Source organism: Leptosomus discolor, chromosome 2, assembly GCF_034619465.1.
Source record: "Leptosomus discolor isolate bLepDis1 chromosome 2, bLepDis1.hap2, whole genome shotgun sequence".
Lineage (NCBI taxonomy): Eukaryota > Metazoa > Chordata > Aves > Leptosomiformes > Leptosomidae > Leptosomus > Leptosomus discolor.
Genome location: NC_141392.1, coordinates 30770208 through 30793046, shown reverse-complemented (window position 1 = coordinate 30793046; position 22839 = coordinate 30770208). Strand labels below are relative to the sequence as shown.

The following is a 22839-nucleotide window of genomic DNA, read 5'->3' as shown; positions in this document are numbered from 1 at the left end:
TGCAGCAAGCTTGTACCTCAGACTCTAGCAATGTGGAAGTGACCATAAGTACTTCAGTAAGTTATGTTGCATAAGAACAAGAGCAGCTGCAGTGGGTTCACGTAGCTTGATAACTGGAATCCAAGACTAGCCACAAATTATGCTTAAGCAAGAATGTAAGAACAGAGCAAATATATACTTCCCTTTCCCTAGCCCATTTGCTGTCCCAGAGTCTACATTCCTGAGTCATGACTGATTCCTGCATACATGGAGGTAATCAGTGGCATTTTCTGCCATGAAATTGTTGTTTCCTCTTGAGCTCATATTAATTTCCAGCATCTGCAAAAATCTTTACTGCTTAACTGTGGGTTGTGTGAAGAACTACCTCTTTTTCATTATTTTGAGACTTCCTGAATAGCTGCTGTTTCATTGGCAGGTCACTACTCGGAATCCTTATTCACTCAAGTTCTCTTATTACCTTGAATAACATAGTGTCGTCAGTAAAATGACATCATGTTGTTAAACAGGGTAGGTGCTACTATAGGTTGATTTGGCATTCTACTTGTAGCAAGATTTTTATTTACTCCTACTTTGTTTTCTATTTTTTAACCAATTTTCTGTATGCAAGGATATTCCTTTTTATCTTATGGCTGCTTGGCTGCTTTAATGAGGGAGAGCCTTTTCTAGATAAGTGTCATGCAGATGTCATACTCTAGTGACACTGTATGTCTCCCTGTCCACCAGTATTGTGTACCTAGCCTGCATCTCCTCCAAACCCCCAAACCTCACCTCACCCCTAGTTTTCTCCTCCACTGCACTATTCTTGCATTAAGAAAAATACTTGCCAAATTGCTGGAACTGTGCTATGAGGTTCAGTCAGTGGCTCAGGGCAGTAGCTTAGATTGTGTTTTGTTTCTTTGTTTTTAGGGTGAGAATGAGAGATCTGAAGAGAAACTCAAGGGTTTTAGGGATTTGATTAGGAAGCTTGGTTAATCTAAATACAGATCTGGTTTTAGGAAGCTAAGAGATAACTCAGATAGAAGATGCTTTTACCTGTGAAAGTTGCAACCTCTGTTACGTAATACGCAAAGTAAATGAGCTTTGATAAGTGCATGTGTCGCACTGGTAATAAAAAAAAAAAAAAGGAAAAAAAAAAAGCTAGACTTGATGTAAATCCTCCCTGGAACTGAATATAACAGTGTAGGTTCGCTTGCAGTTCTGAAATCTGAGCAGCTAACTGCAGCCAACAGAATGGCTATAAGTTAACCAGGAAAAAAGTTGGGCTGGAGTACCCAGAAGATAGATGCTTTGAATGAAAATCTTCTGGGGAGCAGGAAAGGCTGCTTGACGGGGAAAAAGACATTTCTTCGAGAAAGAAGTAAGAAATGGTATGTCCAGCAACACCTGAGTTCTTGTTACGAAGAACAGATCTATGTAGTAGTGCTCTGGGAAAGATAGGTTATTTTTTTTATGTGCTTTTGATGCCAAGTGGGGGGGTTTTTCTCATTCATGTTGGTGTCTCTGTCAAAGTATGGCAACATGGGAAGCAGCACTAGTAGTCTTTGGTCCCAACACAAGCATAAGTGGTGTTAATTTGTCATTTAAAATAGCTTTGTTAAAATGAAATTTATTTTCATCTGTCTGTTTTCATTTGTGCTATTTATTTTAGTAACTGCTCAACAGAATTCTTCACTGGATCATTTTAATTCCTGTGGGTTAACTAATTTGCTAGTATATTCCTTTTTAATTCGCTTCTCTCCAATAGTTGCATTCTCTTTTAATATGGAATAGAAAGATAAAACACAGAAAGTTCTCCTTTCTGGTTCTTTCAGTTGACTGTAAGAAATGTCTGCCAGGGGGTGCTATATGATTGGTCAGAGCTCAATCTGTACTTCGAAGATTTAAAGATATTCTTAGACTTTTCTTAGTATTTTCAGTTTACAGTTTGCTTTTGAACAAGAGTTGCCGAACACTCATTGGTTGCATAATGTTCTGTTGCATAATAATTTGTTCTGCCTGTGAGAGAGACGTTGGAGTTTGGGTTCCCAGCTTGCTGTTCCACCACTGTAAATAGAAATGTTTGAGTGTTGTCCTGAACTTGATTTGTAATTTAGCGGTGCTAGAAATTTGAATTTGTTACTTCTACGTGAAAACTTAATTGTTCACTTAAATATTTTCTGAATTATCAACCTAGCCTGAAAATATGTAAGGGAATAGATGTGGCTTATGAAAGCATGGGAATTTTAAGGAAACATGGATGTTTTACAAAGAATGTTTTGCATTAACTTTAGGTAAGAAATAGTAGTGTATTATAATAAACAGCCTGTCAGCTATAGGCCTGTTTAAAGTACCAGGGCTAGAATTAACAGGTAGATATGTATCAATTTTACCATTATTTTAAAAGGTCCCTTAGTCTTGCATTTTGTTCTGTACGTACAATTCAGTAGTTTCAAGGACCCAATGAATAGGACTATTCTAGTTTTCTAATCATTTTTCTCTTACCTCTGTTCTCTGGATCATTTCTAATGGGCTGTGAAAGGTGACTAAGAAAATGTTCTGAAGAGGTATGAAGAATGGAGAATACCGTTGTCTTTCATTCACTTAGTTACTGTTTCATTGTGTAATAGAACTGTCCAAAGTTTTGGTTAAATTTTTACTTGTACATAGTAGAACAGTAAAAGGGGTTATGGGAATGATCAGACTGCCAGAGTGCCCAAAGGATTAGTACAAGAGACGAGTAAATGATGTGGAAGTTTTATGGCAAACAAGTGGCACACAGGTGATGTCTCTGAGCTGACTCGTAGACCAATGATCTCTTTCTTCTTCTGCCACTGACCTGCATGCTGAGAATCACTTTCTCATCTCTTCATGTTAAGTGGTGATAACAATCTAAAAAGCCTGTATAAAAGCTGTATTTATTGTCTAGCCATGGTAGTGTAGGAGAAGGTTCTTGTGCTAATGAATTGTGTAGTGAAGGTCTTGTGGTCTTTTCTCATCAGGGTACCCAGTAACACTGGAACCTTTTGAAAATGGGAAAATCCATAACAGTCTTAACTTTGAGCAAGACATGCCTGTGAGATTTTTCTTCTGCGTTTATAGATACTATGTCGTATTATGAAGCACGTGTTCTGACACCACATCCACAGATACCAAGGCGAGTAGCGTTGAGCAGGAGCTACTTCCACATGTTCTGTGCTCAGCCACTGAGCCTTCTCCACGGCAAACCCCTACACTTGTCTCAACTTCTACAACTCTACTGTGACCACGTACTTCCACCAATTAACACAGTTAGACCCCAAATGCAGTGCATTTAAGAACAGAGTCCACGTGGGTAGCTCCTGTTGGTACCTTGCAAGGTTGAAAGGAGAATGTGGTGGGCTGGGAAGATGTTTTGAGGTCATTGAAGATTATTTGTTCCTAAAGAGGCACCCCATGCTGCATTGCAGGGACATATGATAAATACTGTAAATGTGAGACTGAAGTCCTAAACTTTTAATAATATTCTAGTTGTGATGTGCTTTTGTTGTCGGTTGTTACACATCTTTAATCTTGATGAGGCCTGAGCATGGCATTTAAATGCTAACAGACAATAATTTTGTAAAGCTGTGGGTTTTTTTGTTCTTTTTTTCCTTCCTCTCCCAGCAGCTCTGAAGTAGTTTTATTTATAACAGTGTGCACATAAATGAGAAAGCAAAACAGAACGGCTGGTTGTACTCTGTGGCTTCTGAGATGCAATTCTTTTAAAAATGAGTTTGAGCATACAAGCTATTACTGTGTAGAGCAGTAATTGTCAGGGACTTTTAACTGAAAGTACATACTGGATGTTCATCTAAACTTTTAAATTCTTGAGCAAAATCAAAGGGTATTGTACTAAATACCTTTCTACAGATTCCAGCAATACCTCTGGGCTGTGATCCAATAATTTTTCACACTAAAATGCCATCTACTCCCTTACCTCTCTTTTTTCTAGCTTTTTCCCCTCCCCAGTCAATAAGCTCTACCTCTCTTGCTTCCCTTTCTCCTTGGCCCAGGCAACATCAGGCTGATGTAGCTATATTGCATTTGTTTTAGGAAAACATGCCTGTCTTCAACACTGTGTTGTGTCCTTTTCCTCTTCTCAAGCTTGGAATATGCTGTCTTGTTGGAGAAGGTGAGAGTGTTTTTTGTACTGTCATTTAGGACAAATGAAATTTCTTAGCAACCTTGCACCACAAAGTTGAGTTTTTGTTTTAGATTTAATGTGAATTATGAACTTAAACTGTGTGTAGGCGTTTTCCTTCTGTGTATAGCGCTTATTTTCAGAACAGTTATTCAGTGGGTTATTTTTCCATGTTACGTATGCATCGTTGACCAAGCACATTTGAATCTTGGAATTTTTTTAGTTCATAAATGATATTTTATTGAACTTAAGGCCCCATAATATATTCTTTGTCAAGGACCAAATTTACAGGATGTTTTCAGAAAACTTTAATTTTGTCTTTAATTTGTTTAGTGTCAAGCTCACTTGTGTTTTCTGGTTTCTTTTGTCACTGGTAGAGCAAGACAAAGCAACAGAGTACTAGCCAGTGTAATGGCATTTATAGTGGTTTTATGTAGATGGAACATTGCAAAGGCAGGAATACATTGAAGGCAGGCAGCATTTCACTTGCTATTAGTCTTTTTCCTTTATTCTGGGGAAAAAAATCAAGTTGAAGATTCACGATATTTTATTTTTAACTGATAATCTGAAGTTGGGCATAAATCTATGTCAGAGGAAAAAAGACAAATTGCTAGGTTTTGTTTTACAAGGTAGTCCTTTGTTTCACAATTCTTTGGTCACTTTGGAGATATTAGCTCTTTTATCCTACTGAGAGGAACTGATAATCACTGATAATAATTATTTTGCCTGAATAATGAAAGGCAGATATTCATGAGTCCTTCCTAAAAAAAAAAAGTCTTTCATCTGAATGTTGAAGTTAATCCTAATAACTATTCTAAATGTAGCCTGAGCACGAGAATTTCCTCTCTAGAGGAAGGCTGAGTAGACTGACTTCCCCTTACAGTGTGGAAAGCTATGACATTTCATGCTAAACTGAATAAAATTTAAGAGTGATTGAATTAATACCTTAGTTCATGTAAATAACTCAAGGAAGGGAGAGATGATATTAAAAAACTACCCTCCTCCACCCCTGAAAAAAAACTTCCCCAAAACAATCCCCTCCCCACCTCTCACAAAAGACCTTCAGGTGTTTTTGATAAAAATTCCTGTAATCTGGAAATACAGAACCATGAGTGGCACCTCTAATATCTCTATTGTAACAGTATGAAACTTCGAATGTGAAAAATATTACAGTACCTGTCATAATAGGAGCTCATGATTAAGTTTTGTAGATACTGTGATGGTAGAAGCTGGGAAAGTTTGTGTAGGGAAACATGCTAACTTCCTTAACCTAGGTTGTTCTGTGTTTGTGTGTTTAAGTGTTGTATTACTTAGGTACGGTGGTGTCTCATGCACAGGGCTAGGATGAGAGAGGACTGACGTAAATTAGAATATGTGAGATTTTGACTAATTTAAAAAAATAATGAAATATTGGAACAGAGGCCCAGAGGAGTTGTGAAATCTCCATCCTTGAAGGTATTCAAAACTTGAAGTGTTCCTATATAGCCCTTTTGAATCAGACTAGCTTTTCCTAGGAGGTTGGACTACATGGCCTTCTAAGATCCCTTTCAACCTACATAATCCTGTGTTATTAGAAAACTTCCTTCATCTGTCTGTCTGACATTATCTAAGATATGCAAAAAAATGCATGCCGCAGCATCTCCTGGGGCTCTGGATATCCAATCAGCCAGTAAAAGAGTCCTTGATGCACTGCACCACTTCTCCCGCATATGAGACTATCAAAGTAAGAAAAGCAGTAGAGAAAAATTGCATGATAAGAGTTTACCCCAGGACACAGTTGAAAGGCAGTTGGGGTACCCAGGAGCTGAAAATATTTCTGACACCTGAGGACTAAGCTACTGGTTTTTGTCAGCCAAAATCATTGCTTTGTAGGGTAGTCATCCATTCTGTAAACATGGACATGGTAGTACATTGCTAGCCTAATTTCATACTTAGTGTTTCTTATTGCCTAGTTAAATGTATGCTTCTCTGTTAATAATAACCTGTTTTCTGCCCTATATTTCCTAGCTTACTGATACCACTTTATGTTAACAATGCAGATAAGAAATTATTGTGAACAATTAGATCCTTCAAAGCAAATCTTGTTTTTTTTCTTGTTTTGAAAAGACAAATAGAATCTTAAAGCACAAGGTAAAATCTGAAAATTGTTTAATTGCTTAGCTAGAGACTGAGGACTTCAGCAAATGAAATTATCTCTCTTAAGCTTGGAGAATTTCATATGTTGTGGAAAAAATGGCTGCATAAGTAGCGACTAAGGTAGAGTTGGAGTGATGATGCTCAGAGGCCATATAGCAGCACTCTTGTAGCTGGCAGGGCAGCTTGGAACTAGCTTGTGTGTCCTCTAGTTTCGATGTGATCTTTGTGCATATATTTGAACTGGTGAACATGCAAATACTGCAGAAGGTTTCAGGACTCCACTAGCATTAGATTCTGGAGCATAAGGAAAACTTTGTGCAGGTTTGCATGTGTGGGCTCCTGCGCCCTCATATCTGTCTTGCTTCTCTAGGTACACAGCTTTTTTCTGACTTGGCAAGAGGCACTGGCAGCAGTAGGTAACAGGCTTAGGCATATCCCTGAGAAGAACCTATTTTTGATGGGTACCAAGGCCAGGCACCATTCTTACTCACCCACATTGTGGCTCTGCCCATAGGTATTTGCTGTATTTATTGAGGTCATGTCAACTTACAAGTTCTGCTGTTTAAAAATTCTGTTAAAAACAATGTGCTGGCTTGGTTTATTTTGGGGCACTTCTATTTAACAAATTCTTGATCTCTGTGAGTGTTTGTGTTCGTTCCCCCCCACTCCCAATTAGTACTAGACTAAAATGATTGTTTGCCTGCTCCCCCTTATTAAGGGTTTGTTTTTTAGCTTTGGACCTAATTTCAAACATAGAAATGTGTTGTCCAAAGTAGCTGCATTAATCAGCTCTGTATGGTAGAAAGAGTTCTTTTCTTGGTGATGGCAGATTAATATGTGTTTACAGTTTCTATGAAACTGGTATTCATTAGGTTTTTGGAGAGAAATGCCAGCTTTCTCATTACTTTTAGGTTATATATTTGAATAACTGTGGTAGTTTAAAGCTCCAGGTTTATATACTTAAAAACATGTTTAAAAGGAGAGTTCACTAGGTGATTTTGGCACCTGAATGGGGAAGTTTCAAAGAAGTAAAATGCTCACTGTCTGTGTACCTTGTGAGAATTGTAAATGAAAGCTTTGTGTTCTGTTGGCTCTGCAATATTGATTTTATTCGTAGACTGTTCTTGCAGCTTTTCTAGTCTTCTGAATAATAGTGGTGTAGCCATATTCAGAATTTAATTGTAAATTATATTTTAAGGCTTATGGATTAAATAGGAAACCTGTGCTTTTTAACTTCATTGAATTTGTGACTTACCTGCGTATACCTCTGCCCTCATAACAGCTTAATTTTACAAGACTAAACAAGTGACTAAAGACATTTTTCCCTAGTCCTCTTTTCTCTACATTTCAAAGAGGATGTTAAAACAATCTGTGGATAATAAGTCAAAACTAATTTAAGTATGTCAGTATCTGCAATATTTTCATTAACAGAAACTTCTGAAATGGGAACATGGGAACATGTAATTTTGGTCTCTTAAGCATAACAATTTTTTTTTTTACTCCACTTTAGAGAACACTTCCTTTCTGAATGTGGGACTTAGATGTGGAAAAGACATGTTTGTCTTTTCAAGACCTAGGTGGTCTTTAGACTGTGTTGGATTATGGAACATAAAAATACTGCGAGACTATTGTGTGGCTTTAAATATATGGGTAAACGTACAGATATGCAATTAAGGTAATAAAATAGAAGCCTAATTTTATGGATATCAGAAGGCGCTCACATGGTATCTATTTAGTTGTCAGCAGTCAAAAACAATAATTTTAACATAAGCCACTTATTCCGTTCTCTTCTGTGCAGTGCTGCTTCTTTGCCAAACAGAGAGATATTTAGACCAACATAGCTTCCATATGTGTTCAGCAACTTGTTTCTACTAGATATTTTATCCATCACTCTTGCTGAACAATAGTAAAACTTTTTCACTTAGGAAAAGATGTAAACATCTTGGACCGAAACTTAAATACTTAGTTGTTGGCTTTTTTTATTGATGGCTTTTGCATCAGTAATAATGTGGGGAACAAGACTTCCAAAATGTCAGCTTATCAGTAGTTGTTTAAATTAAGTAAGTTTTACTTAGTTAAATGCTTCTGAACTATTTTTATAGGGTTTAGTTTAGCAGCTTTTAAGAGGAACAAGAGGAAGCTGGAGTTGGCCGAAAAGGTGGAAACAGATCTCATTCACCTAAAGAAAAGAAGACAATCAAATGAAAAGGTTAGTTCCTCTTTAAAATTTCATTGTGTCATCTTAAACTTACAGCTGGTTGCTAATAGATTTCGTGTTGTGTATGATAAGACTAATGTAGCATCAGAAGCCACTTCTCCTTGGCCATCCTAATGTTTAGATGGTATAATGATAACTTAGTACAACTAAAACTTTCTGCCTTGCTATTTGAAAACCAGACTGTTACTTTGTATCTTGTTTGTGCTATGAAAAATATTTTGCTCTATTTGAACTGGAAAGATGACAAATGTAAACACAAACAGATAATTATTTACTGAAACATTTTCTTTAGCTTGGGATCTCTGTCACTGTTTCCCACTTTTTAATGTTTCCTGAGCGCACTGCATTATGGAGCTGGAATTGGTGAAATTTGAAATATCAGGTAGGTAAACATGTGCATCTGTGCATGCATCTAGCATTGACCTGGCCCATATTACTTGTACTAAAAACCTCTTAGGATTCCCTCTGTTCCCCTCACTCCTAGTTTGAATTTAGGACCTTCGCTACCATTTGAGAATGTCAATCGCAGTATTTGTGTTTGCTATTGAATATCGAAGTATAGGTCATTAAATTAAATGCCTATGTTTTATTTGGGGCCTGTGGGCTTTTGAATTGGCCATTTCTCTCTGCTCTGGTAAGCTGACTGACCACTGCCTTAGGTAGTTGCATATGTTGATATAAATAACGTATAAATCCCAGAGAATTGGCAAAAAGAGTTTATTCTCTGTAGTCTGTGCAAATGCAAACCAGTGATAAATTAGCAATTTTTCCTCTGTGTTCTTAGATAAGAAGTTTTCCCTAGCAAGGTGCTAATTTTTCTATTTTCAAGGAGATAAGACCTGTAAAAAAAGTAAGGCTAGAGGGGGGAAAAAAGTTATTAATTTGGGAATTTTTCCTGTTTACAGGACTTCACGTACCTCCTTGTGAAACTAATGATCTTAAAACGTAACTGAGGGAGAAGGGGTCTCTGTACAGTATTGATGTTCATGTAATAAGGGGCACGTCAATGCTTGAAACATATGCCAATGCATGAGCTTACCGACCTGCAATTTGAAATTTCAAGGGCTCCAGAGTCATGTGCAGCGCTTGTGGGAGACCTCCAAAGGCCAATGCTGGTAGGTAAAGGAGGTGATCAAATAGAGCTCTACTCACTGGTAAGTAATTGAGTAACATAACACACTGGTTTTGTCAACTTTCTGGGCACATCCTTGTCCATGGAGGGGGGGATGAAAACGAAACCATGCTAACAACATGGACTGCTTGTGTTATCCACACAGTGAGTGATACTTGCAGCCTTACAGGAAATTCAGTTTTTCAAAATGAAATAGAAATGAAAAATCAAATTCTACAAGAGAAAATTCTGAAAAAAAAGTAGAATAATTCTCTCTAAGCTACTAGAAAAAGGCCATTTAGCAAGGATGAGGCACATGGTGTGTCATCCCAAAACTCATACTGTCAAAGCCAAGCTCTCTTAAAAGGTTTAAAAATAATTATTTAAATACCATATAAGTACTTTAATAATTAAAAGTTAATCATCTTGTCAAAGTTAAGCTTTAACTGATAAATACTCATTTAATTTTTTGTTTGCTATGCTCTTCTGGAGCTGCAGACCTGTCCATTTCAGCAGGACTTGATAGCTGTTTCATGGTCTAGTTTGACTCTCACCTGCTTCAGCCCTGTGCTATAACTTAGCTTATGTGCCTCTGTTGTCAGTACTGCACAGCTGTTATAAATTCTGGTCCTTTTTGGTCTATGAAATTTTAGAAATTGGGAGAAGAGCAAGGTAGAAAGGATGTTAACAAAGTTGAAGTTGAAATCATAACTAAAAGGCCTGTGAAGAGATAGTGTTGCAGACCAAAAAAGGCAGAAATTACCTGAAAGTTTTAGCTGCTGATAAATTTCACTAGATAAAAATAAACACAGTTTCAAAAACTAATTTTGAATAAAAGTTAAATTATACCAAGCTCAGAAATAATGAGAGGCTGCTTGAATTTAATAAAGATTGTATGGAAAAACTAGGCAGTGTGACTTACTAAAGGACTCTTATTTTCCGAGCAAATGGAATGTTCTCTTTGCTGTATTCTCATTGCTTACCCAGTGTAGGATTTGTAGAGGGTTATGCGATGGCACACAGGAAGATCCTTTAGCAACTTCATTAAATTTTGAAGGTGTGGAAATAGAGACTTTATTTTTTTTAATATTGAAGAAATAATTTCTTTCTCTGTGTGAATTAACTAAACGTATTCATAGGGGGACTGGCTATGGTGTGTTAATTCAGCCAGATGCCATTCTGAAGTTCTTACCTCAAGCACCAGTAAACATCAGAAGTAAATGTTTGTCTTCGTACTGTTAACCTGTTTTTTATGAGAAAATTGTTTCTGAAAATAGCTAGATGTGGCTAAATGCCATATTTTAATTTGTCTTCTGCTATTACAAACTTTTGTTTTACAATTATGCTGAACTTACTTGTAAGAGGAGTTGTCCTCTCCTTCATTTGAGTAAGTGGCACTAAGAATTTCCAGTGCACATGAATTTTTTTTATAGGTTAGTGTTTATAGGTTACTTTTTTACAGGCTAGTTATTTAACTCCATAAATAACATTCTTTAGTTTGAGGTTTATGAAAACTGGTTTGGTTTTTATCTAGTTTAACTTGTGTAGTCAAATCAAGTCTATCTGCACAACAGTTTGAATTATATGTATGTAATCAGCAGTTTCATATTCTTCAGCTACTGTATTGAGACAGTAACACTGAACATTTAGAAAAGAAAAAGATATGTCTGTTGCACAGAAATACATGCTTTTCTTTGAAGTATTTTGTGCATTATAATTTTTGTCATTGATCATCTTGAACATACTATGTGAACTTTTAGGCAGTTCCAGCTTGAACTCTTCAGGTGAGCAACAATCAATGCGTAGCACTATGCATCATTCCCATTTTATATGGTGAATTTTAATCACAGCTTTTTCCTCAAGCCAAATTTTTTATGGCTGTGTGAAGGTAGTTGTGAGTGTAGAAGTCAGCTATGGCAATCCTAGTTTCTGTCTTTTTTTTTTTATTATTTTTGCAGTTTGAACAGGAATTGGAATTTTATGCATTTCCTTTTCCTTAAAGAATGAAATTTTCTGTCCCACATTCATGCTGAAATGATCTTTGATAATAATACTTTTTAGACTCCAAAAGTATACTTCCATTTAATATGGGAAAAGAAACTTAAATACTTTTCATCCGTTCCAGTATAAAAACAACAACAACGAAACAACAGAACTCTTCAGTGGAATACAGTATGAAATAATTCCCTCATCTTGAACATGGAGGCCAGACAAAATGTCCTGTTTACACACCTAAGAGCTATTAAACTGGAAAGGCTAGGGTTGTTTATCGAGCTTTGTGTATTATTAGCTCATAACTGCCCTTCTTCAAACACGAATATTGCACCAATCATGTACGTCATGCTATGCTGTCAGTTGCCCTAGAGAAAAATGTTTCTGGATATTGGTGTGTGTTAACTGGTCCCCAGATAGTGACATTTTCCCTTGACTTAAATGGATTTATAAGTATTTCTTCAAAATACTTTAATAAATAAAATGTTGGTTAAAATATTGCCTCTTACCTTGTTAAATGCTGCCATAATCAGCAGAAGCACTCCCATGAAGAATCTGAGATTTTAGAAGACCAAAATACATTAATGGTTGCATTTTCTAGATAACGCTATCCACTGTTGTGCTCCTCTGTGTTCCCACTTGATCTATAAAGGGCCAACAGCGGACATACTAGAGGCCAACAGCGGACATAATAGAAGATTTGTCTGTAACATCTGCCAATGTGTTTTTCCCATTGGATATGGAATAGAACTGATCCTCACTGGCTTTCAGTTTGTTGAGTAAAGATAAATATGGCATTAGCAGTGATTCTTTTTCTGATCACAAAACCCCCCTGAGTTTACATTACTGAGAAGGAAAATAGGGAATTCCTTTGCTTCAGTGATACAGATTTCCTTCAGAATGTTGTGTGGACCAGGTTAAATAAAATGCTTCCCTTAGAAGAGGTTTCCAGCCTCATAAGTAGCCCCATCTGAAAATAAAATAAGCCAAAGCAAGCAAACTATACTACCTAATTGACAGCAAATGCTAATATGAAATAGATCTTATTTTCAAGGAAATAATGGTGAAGAAACTTTCCTTGCAACATATACTTGTAAATGCTTGTGCTTTTTGATTAAAATATATTTTAAAAAAGAGATTAATAATATAGCTACTGAAGGCAAATATTTTATGCATGTGAGAACTAAAGTGAAAGGTGGATGGCAGATTGAGCAAATAATTTTACAGATGCTGTGAAGGCTGCAAGCGTTTTTTCTTTGCTGTCAGCTGAATACGGAAAACATACTGATCCATACTGAGCCTCATCCCTCTAAAATGTATTTCTGTTCATTATGGGAGCCCCAAGTGTTTGATTTAATATGACTTAAGATTACACAGGTGGCCTTAATTCTGGCATTTCCTAACTTTGATGGGATTGATTTTCATATCTGTAGTTGTCTATTAATCAAGTTTTTTGTTGTGGGTGTAATTTCCTTTGATAAAAGGGAGCAAGGCATGGACAACAAAACCTGCATCATATTAGTAGTTCTTCTCTATGTAAAATCATAGGATCATAGGGAAATTCATGTTGGGAAGAGCTTTGTCCAGTCTGATCTTGAAAACCTCCAAGGATGGGAGTCTGCACCTCCAGTGAGCAGTCTGCTCTGCTGCTTAAGATCTTTTCTCAGTCCACTGACTAGTGTTGTTCTAACTGGGTTAATCGTACCTGAATTAGGTTGTGGCTGGCAGTTCTGGGAGATGTGAAATACATTTGCCTATGAGATGTTAAGGAAGGGTTCAATAATTTTCTTTTATCTTTACAACTCGGAAGGGAACTTGTTCTTTTCTTATCCCCTTTGCTCCAGTCCTCAGAATTCCTTTTGCCTCTCCTTTTCCTGCCTTCCCTGATCCTGGTTTTTACCTTCCTCTGCTTTTCCACTTACTCTTCCTTCCAATGCCAGTTGAGACCCTAGATCTGTGATTTTTCACCTCTCTTTTCTAAGCAGTTGTGCTTTACTGTTAGGCCATCCATCTGTTTCTTTTAATATTGGCTATGGTTAGTGTCAGCTTCTGAGTATAGAACTTGCTCAGAAAGATCTTGGTGTAGGTGAAGATAAGAAACTTTCTGTTCCTCTGGGTAACAACAAAGGATGACGCTCCTGCTTAGGAGTTCCAGCTGCTTGAAAAATACTGTAGAACATTAGTGCTGCATTGTGTGTTTTTCCTTTTAAGACTGGCTCAGTATTAACTCAAGTGTTACCTCTTAAGTGTGGCCAGAGTATCATCAGCATGAGTCTCCTAAAGAATTCTGCTTAACGAGTGACATTGTATGCCCAAGGAAATTTTAATAGGTGATGGGAACTTGATAACTTGAAGTTGGATATTTGGGTGTAGTTTTATTGGTTTTTTTCATCCTACCTCTGGATCCTAGTCCAGAAAAAATGCATTTATATGAATAGCTTAATGTCCTTTGGGATTATTTCCTTGGGTAAGTTTTATGTAGGATTTTTTTGACACAGGTAAGTTTTTATACAGGGAAGACTGATCAGCTAAAGGCTTGAGGGCTTGTGCAAACAGCAGTGTTCATCTTTGGAGTATGTGATGGATGATGCATCGGTTTTGTTTTTTCATTTTATTTTATGTATGCTGCATGCTGTGTCCCATCAAAAGTATATGATTGGGCATGAAATCAGAGTGCCTTCGCCTGGCTTCTGCAGAGAAGGGAATCTAGGGCAAGTCTAGGCAGAGAGAGGAAGACTGCTCTTTCTCTTAGAGTGACTGAATTAAGTGAAGGAAGGAGGGAAGGACAGAAAGATCCAAGGTGAGACAGCTGAAGTGTTTGTGAGACAGTAGGCAGAGAGCTTGATCAGGAATGAATGCTGAAACGCCCCTGCTCTTAGGGGAGCAAATTTGCCTCAGAAGCAATGGAAAAAAGGATGATTTTCTAGTGACCCAGAGGGAACAAAGGGTAATCTGTTTCAACTGGGAAGCCACTAAAGCTGAACCGAGAACAAGTCTGGGAGAAAGCATCTGTCCTGGGGGAGGTTGCTTCTCAAGGCTTCTATTTATTGTCTCACTCAGAATATCAGAATTTCCTCTTTATGTGGTAAGCTGCTTCTTGGGGACTTTTTTTTTTTTTTTTTTTTTTTTTTTTTTTAAATCACACGTAGCTTTAAAGATTGGAGTCTCTGAAAAGGCCATCTTGAAGCTTTTGGAAAGGCCTTTTGATATGCCATCTTTGAAATGAGCTGCTGAATCATTTCTTAGTGCACAAGTGCCCACCACTAAGAAAACAGCATTTTTGGCAGTTTTGTGAGTAAAGGCAGGTAATCTAAGCATCGGATGAGTTCTGAGATGTTTATTACCTTCTTGTTTCCAGAGAGGTTTTCTTCAGGTCCTGTCTGAGACAAAAGAGCATTTTGGGAAGATTTATGGCAGCACAATTGGTACAATATGCATGAATAGCAAAACCGTTCTGTTGATCGGCCTGTCACTTGGTTTTGTGCACGTTAGTTTGCACACTGCTAAGAAGTGTAATCTGACTTTAATATACTATTTTTAGTAGATGTTTCTGTTTGTGTGTCCTGCAGGAGAATGACTCAGGAACATTGGATACAGTTGGTGCAGTTGTTGTTGACCAAGAAGGAAATGTTGCTGCTGCTGTCTCCAGTGGAGGTTTAGCACTAAAGCATCCTGGAAGAGTTGGTCAGGTGATTATACGTTTTCAGTTGGGAATAATTGTTCTGCAATTGTGACACTGAGCAAGAGCTGTGATAGCAAACTGATGTTCTTCCTTACTTCCCATTAAACTCTGAAAGCATTATCACTGCATTGGAATGCAAGTTTGGTTTTAGTGTCCTCCATCAGTGTTAAAAAGCGTTGGTAGGTAAAAAGTCGTTCTGTAGTTAGTTACCTTTTGCCAGAGCTGTTAATAAGTTAATTTCTTGGGCTTAAATACGTCCTTAATACCACAAATATCTCTTAAATGCTTAGAGTGTTTTTAAATAAGATTTTCATCAATATTTAGAGAAGCTAACGATTTTTAAATGATCATGTGAATTGGTAGAAGTGACAAAGGTATTAAAAGAACACATCAAGTATAGGCATTCCTCATTGTTACTAGGTAAGGGAATTTTGAGGTGCATCAGAAATGTCATACTCTGTTGCCATACAGCTGTATTTTTGGTTGGCTTTTGCCACTCTCCTAAAAGCAGTTCTCTTTTGAGTTGTACGTAAAATTTTCTTTTGGAATAGCAAGGTGAAAGGGACTTTATATAAACAGGGAACAGCTGGAATTATTTTGTCTTTTGATGTCTGTACCCTCATTTTCTGTAAAGTTAGGTTTGAATGCCATGCATCTATGATAATCAGTTCTGAAGAATAGTAAAGAAGATGTAGCAAAATGGATTGGAATTACAATTGTGACTGTTGCAATTTTCTTATTTATCTTTTGTATTAATACTTGGATTTTTCTTGAGTTTCTTTTTTTTTTTTTTTTTTTCTTGGTTTGGGGTTTTTTAGTGTTATGTTTCGTTTTGTTTTAAGGGAAGGGGACAGACAAACCAAAAAACCTTATATACTGACAGATGCACTTCTTTCCTTAGGCAGCACTTTATGGTTGTGGCTGCTGGGCTGAAAATACAGGAGCTCATACCCCTTACTCCACTGCTGTGAGTACTTCAGGTATTTACTACTTTTATAAATATTTCAAAGTTGCTGTCTTTCTCTGTAATTAGTTTACACATTCCAAATAAAATATTCCTATGAATGTTGAATTAAAATATTAACATTATTTCCAGGCTGCATTCTACATGTGTATAATTTATTGACATATATATATATATATATATATATACACACACACACATGTTGGTACTGTCTTTAAATCCATGGATTAATCTCTGTTGGTTGCTTATATGGGTCTTTTTACATAATTAACTACCATGTGAATTTTTATCCTGTTTAAAAGGTTTAGTATTGCACTGAAAGGATGTGCTGTATTTGTTATGTAGTAAGGGACCTGTCCTCCTGTAAAGATGTGCTGATATAAGCCTAATACTGTGTTAAACACAGAATGCCTCTGACTGGCAGCCTTATGTGAAGGACTAAGATAATTAGAGAGTCCTTTAACGTCAGAGGGTCCCTTGGATACAAAAATGCTACAAACAGCATTTTTCCCTGCAAAATATTTAATTACTATTTTAAGTGAATTTGTTCTTCATCACTCTTTTCCTCTCAAAAGGAAGGGGAAAGGGAAAACCAAATTATTAGAAAAAGTGTCTTGGAAAACATTTATTCAGAAATTGTGAAAGTAATGTAAGAATTAGGATAGATTCTCTTCTCTTCTTTGGGAGTCTTGGGATCATGGATACACAAAAATGTTTTGTTCGTTTGATATCTGTCAGCCAGGTATCGCTCAGAGCAGTTCTATCAGTTGGCATGCTGAGCACTGGAGACACCAATTGTAAAAACAAGTTTGCAACAGTTCTACTAAATCTAACAGGACTGAAGAAATAGTAAAAATTAGAAAGAAAAAAAAAAAACACAGCACAAAAAACAACCACAAGATAACTAGGAAGATAGCTCACACTGCAATGTAAGATGCTGGGATGTTTTTAACTTGTCCAGAAGAGATGTCGGAAAGATAATTGTATTGCTACACAATACTGAGTGAATATTGTAGAACTCAAAAACCTTAAGGTGAAGTTATGTGGGAGTGGCTTTTACTTTGCAACTTCCACATAAAAACAGTTGAAAGGACTGCATTTCATATATTTTTTTTTCCTAGTTGTCTGAACAGTCTCAAACAGAAAAACTACTTGTAACACTTCTTTGTAAATGCTTATGTCAGGATGCAAAACTTGTGGTTTGGACCACTGCCTCATGGTCAGAGTTATCAACGTTCAGTACAGGCAGAAATGAAAAAAATCTGCAGAGTTCAGGTTTAGGTAATGTAAACTGTATCCCAAGAGTACTGCAGAGTTAGAGTCCTTTACAGAACTACCTGGGGGAGCAAGGTAATGGGGAGTAGAACTAAAATTTGACAGAGGCTGAAGAGCATCAGAAATATCCTGTGCTGCTTTTGAAGTGTTATAACTTTCTAATTTCCGATATATTTAAGCCTGTCTTGCGCTGTTGAAAATTTGTGTAGATGTTCACCTTAAGTTCAATGTTAGTAATAGCAAGTGTCCTTTTTAGTACTTAGGCAAAGGAAAGTTCTGCTAAATGCAGAAGTGTCAGAAGATCTTCCTGCTCAAGGAACACCATGTTGATTTTAGTTTAATAAATGCTTACCTATGTAAAGCAAATACATTTAAATATTGCAGTATTGGGGACCAGAATAGTTAGTGAGTATAAGTCCAATATTAGAGATTGTTTGTGGAAAAGTTGAGGACACCTTTATTTAATCTTTTAAAACTGTTCCTCACAAAGTCAGCTGGATTTGGGGGTAGGGAGGCTCTACAGAGGGACCTGGACAGGTTGGATCAGTGGGCCGAGGCCAACTGTATGAGCTTCAACAAGGCCAAGTGTTGGGTCCTGCACTTGGGTCACAACAACCCCACGCAGCGCTACAGGCTTGGGGATGAGTGGCTGGGGAGCTGCCCGGCGGGAAAGGACCTGGGTGTACTGATTGACAAGTGGCTGAACGTGAGCCAGCAGTGTGCCTAGGTGGCCAAGGAGGCCAACAGCATCCTGGCCTGCATCAGAAATAGTGTGGCCAGCAGGAGTAGGGAGGTGATCGTGCCCCTGTACTCGGCACTGGTGAGGCCACACCTTGAGTACTCTGTTCAGATTTGGGCACCTCAGTACAAGAAAGACATTGAGGTGCTGCAGAGGAGGGCACAAAGATGATGAAAGGCCTAGAGAATAAGTCGTATGAAGAGCAGCTGAGGGACCTGGGGTTGTTTAGCCTGGAGAAAAGGAGGCTGAGGGGAGATCTTATCGCTTTCTGCAACTACCCGAGAGGACATTGTAGACAGGTAGGTGTGGGTCTCTTCTCACAAGTAATTAATGATAGAACAAGAGGGAACAGACTCAAGCTGCACCAGGGTAGGTATAGGCTTGACATTAGGAAAAATTTTTTCGCTGAAGGGGTTGTCAGATGTTGGAATAAGCTGCCCAGGGAGGTGGTTGAGTCGCCATCCCTTAATGTGTTTAAAGGTCGTTTAAAAGTGATGCTTGGCGATATGGGCTAGGGGTGTACTTGGTAGAGTAGAGTTGATGGTTGGGCTCAATGATCTCAAACCTGAATGATTCTGTGATTCTGTGCAAGTACCAGCAAGCATCCTGATACACTTAAAAGAGGTATCTGGGTTTAATGATGGCCTTAAATAGAAGCCTTCTTTCTTTTTGCTGGTACCAATTTTATATAGTGGTAAATACTTTAATGTTATACTATTTATAACTATCGCACACGTCTGTGTGTGTATATATATATATGTGTGTGTGTGTGTGTTTGTTTCTTTGGTTCAAATCTAACTTCTATGACATTAATACCAATCCCAGTTAATTGAAATAGACTGCTGGCATTCAATGAAGCATGGTCATCAGTATATTCAGTTATTTGAAATTCAGACTAGTGGTGTTTAATTAAACTCATGTTTCTTGTTTTCCTTTAAAGTGTGTGTGTATATGTGTGTGTGTGAGAGGGAGATAGAGAGTTTAGAGGAAGTGAGAGCTCTTCTGTAATCAATACCATTCTTTTTTCCATTTTCAGAAGCTCATAAAGTTTTATTTTGTAATGTAATTTATATTTAGTGCAGTTTTAAAATATATTGATGCCTGACTTTTGTTTAAAATATGAACATCCAACAATGTGAACCACGAGTTAATTAAGGGGTAGAGGGATGGAAAAATTAAATTATAGGAAAGGTTGAAAGAGTGAAACTTACAACTTGGCTGGATCACAGCTGGAGATGGGAATGGGGACATAAACATCTGCAGATATTCAAAAGGTGAAATTGCCAAGGCTAAGCAAGAAAATAATATGTTAACGTACATCATTGTTGGATAAAATTTGAGGAAAATAAAGGTACTGCCTAAACTCTAGCAGATGCCTTGATTACAAAAGCTCCAAGATTGACGGTGCTTCCTAAGAGAAGTGTTGTCACTTGGTGTACCTGAAATCAGGCTAGACTGTATTTGTAGTAGTGATTATACGCCCCTCTTGTAGGTTTCTAAATTGGTTTTGTGTGAACATGTATTTTAAAAAAACAGCAACAAATGAAACTTGGTTGTTATGTATAAAAAAGAAGTTGTGTGTGTGTGCACATTCATGTCAGATTTCATTTTACATATAGACATATATACTTGTATGTAAAAGCATTTAAAATATGTACAGAAAATAACTGAAACTTACAATCAGTTTAGATTTCTGTGGTTTTCACCATTTTGTCTTTAGGTGGTAAATTTGGCACAAATTTATCCTAATATTTTCTACAGAGAGGTTTTTTTCTGTTGTATGGTGGAGGTGGATGGGAGAAGAAAATTAGGCTTTGGTGCTGTGTGTATTGAATACTGTATGTGTAGACTTTTAATATTTATTGTTAAATGACTTCAAAGAATAGCTAATTGATCAAATCGCATTTGAAATTTTTAAAAAAATCTTGAACTAAGTTTAACTATGATTCCCTTAAAGCTTTATAGAAAGTATGCTCAAAATTATTAAGTATTGATATATGTTAAATCAAATAATTTTCACTTAAGGATTCTTTGGGAAATAAAAGGTTTCGCATTTGTGCTGTTTTAGACTTTTTAACTTTTTTTAGTGATAGCTGAGGATAGAAATTCAAGACTTGAGAGTCCGTTATATCAGGCCGTATGTTTGACATCAGTTTCCTACAAGTGATTTCTAAGGGCCAGGTTACCATTTTGTTTCCATACTTGTGAAATTTCTCATGTCTTTGGGTTTTGGAGGCTATGATCAGCAAGAGATTGAACAGGTTGGGGTAATTAAACTTCTGTTGTGGGGAAAGGAGAGTTTGGAATAGTAATTCAAAGTACACAGTATGCAAACTCTTGCACATTGAAATCCATGTGGAACTGGCAGGAATGCAAGAATGGACACATTGGTTCATCGGTTCTGTTAGAGATAGACGGTGTTTGCTGGTCTCCAAGGAAAAGTACAGGACTGGGAAAGGCACAGCCACTGTGTTATCCAAGCTTTTAGCAATTTGTGATATTGAGACTTTATAAGCTGGAGATATCTTTATTTTTCATAGGTCGGGATGACTTTCTCAAGATTTCTCATTTCTTCTTGTACTTAGAAGACCAGTTATTTAAATTTTTCTGGGAGTGTTTTTCTTATTCTGTCATGGTTTACCTTTGTCGAAGCTTTCTTGGATAAAGAAAAGTGTTAGTTTAAATGCCACAGCTAGTAACGCAGTAGGTTTTATTCTTGAATTTTCATTAATTTTGTTCTAAAATACTTCTATTGAAGCTTCAATTTGGGACATATCTTTCAATACCTTCCTCATAAAAAAAAAAAAAAAGAGGAAGAAAAAAGGTCTTGCCATAGAAGTACTTCATTAAAAGTACCCAAATTCATGTAGTTTTCTTTCAGTGGTCATTATTATTTGAAGACATGCTTTTACATCTTGATCATCTGTTGGCCCTGTGGATGATGGCAGGCCTCCTGCTTTTGCGTGTTCAGGGAGGATTTGGTATTAGTTCTTATGCCTTTAGCAAGTTGTTTCTCAAATATTTTTGGCCATTTTTGTAATGATTTTATATTGAATGTGCCAAAGGTGGTGGTTCTGAACTCGTTTGGGCATGACTTCAACTTTTTGAACAGTATTTTCTTACCTCTAACAGTCTCTTGGCCTTGTTGTTTAGCCACACTCTCTTTGGCTTTATTTTTTTTGGCTTTCCAAAAGTTACTTCATGGTTTATAAAATGCAGGATATTGTAAAACTCATATTTTATGGCTATAGTTTGATATGGGGGGGGTGGGAAAACTGAAATCAAAAGATGAAGACTTTCTAAAGACACAATGGGGGAGACGGTGGAACTTAGGAATGACTGAATATAAAGGGCCTTAAATTCAAGGTTTGTTCTGTAACTTTCAGTCTAAAATTCAGTTTCTGTGTAAACAAAGTCTTTCCGATTTTTTCTTACCAATTTTTGAAGACATGTCAATGTATGAACTCTGAATTATATTGAAATTAATATTTTTTTAAAAAAAAAAACCTCATAAAGTTGTGGGACTTTATTGGCAACTGAAGGATAAACATTACAGGAATTCTGTAAGTATCTCAAAACCAGTATTAAAATTCAAGAAATTCAGAAAGTGTTGCAGTTGCAGGCATAGCTGAGATACCTGGGCAACCTTAACTGTGGCATCTAACAACACAAGTGCCATTCCATGCAAGAATGATGGTAGAGACTGAGTGAAAGCTTGTTAAATGAGATGAGCATTACCAGTGGCCTTTGTTTAGTATAAATGTAAGTAACAGCTAAACTGTTTTTCGGATCAATGTAGCAGAAAACAAATCTCTGGTTTTTAAAAGCTTGTGCAAGCACGTGTGCACACATTTGTGCGTGGACACAGACAGGAACAAAACAGCCTCCCCTTTAACCACCACCCCAAAAAAGGGGCCAAAACCACACTCGTAAGGCCACTTGGAACTCTTTAATGGATGCTTTTTGTTGGTATATGAATGTAAACACAGGAAGATGGGTATTATTTGGAGGGAAAACATTTGTGAAACAAAACCCAACCGCAGGAGAAACAATAGTCCTTTTTTTGGCTGTAGTTTATGAAAACATTTCCTATTTTTTCCTGAACATAATAGGAATCAAAGACTTTGTGTATATTATTCTCATTCAAAATAATATCAAGTGTGACACTGAATCCTCTCCTCAGTTGGAATGTCCATGATGATTGTCGATATTCGTCCACTAATGGTGCCAAAAGTAATACTACTGGGGTAAAAGGCAGGCTGTGTTTTACCTAGGAGATAAGTTGAAAGGTAATAATTCTCTTTGGATATACAGAACCTTAAATATAAAATTTACAGTAATGGCTAACTCAGGAGGCTTTTAAAATGCAACTGTCAGTGGAATTTTTGAGTGGAACTGTAGAGACTGAGAATAATGCGTTCCTTTTTACATCTTTACAACAGGAGGTAGTAGAAAGCGTACTTACCCAGTGTTCATGCATGGGTGCTGTGCTTTGTGTATGTGTATCAGCCACTGAAGCCAGCGAACCTTTTCGTATTGCATTTCTGAAGACAGAAAGAAGGTCTTGCATTATTTACAAAATGC

At 37.0% G+C, this 22839-nt stretch overlaps 1 protein-coding gene across 1 annotated transcript in view; it reads left to right on the top strand.

The window, feature by feature from the left end:
* TASP1 (taspase 1) overlaps positions 1-22839 on the top strand; it is an 87395-nt gene that overhangs the window by 26659 nt on the left and 37897 nt on the right. Inside the window, 5 exon segments of the mRNA XM_086460834.1 lie at positions 8377-8483; positions 9556-9609; positions 9611-9646; positions 15165-15284; positions 16179-16257. Coding sequence (XP_086316960.1) covers positions 8377-8483; positions 9556-9609; positions 9611-9646; positions 15165-15284; positions 16179-16257 — 396 coding nt within the window.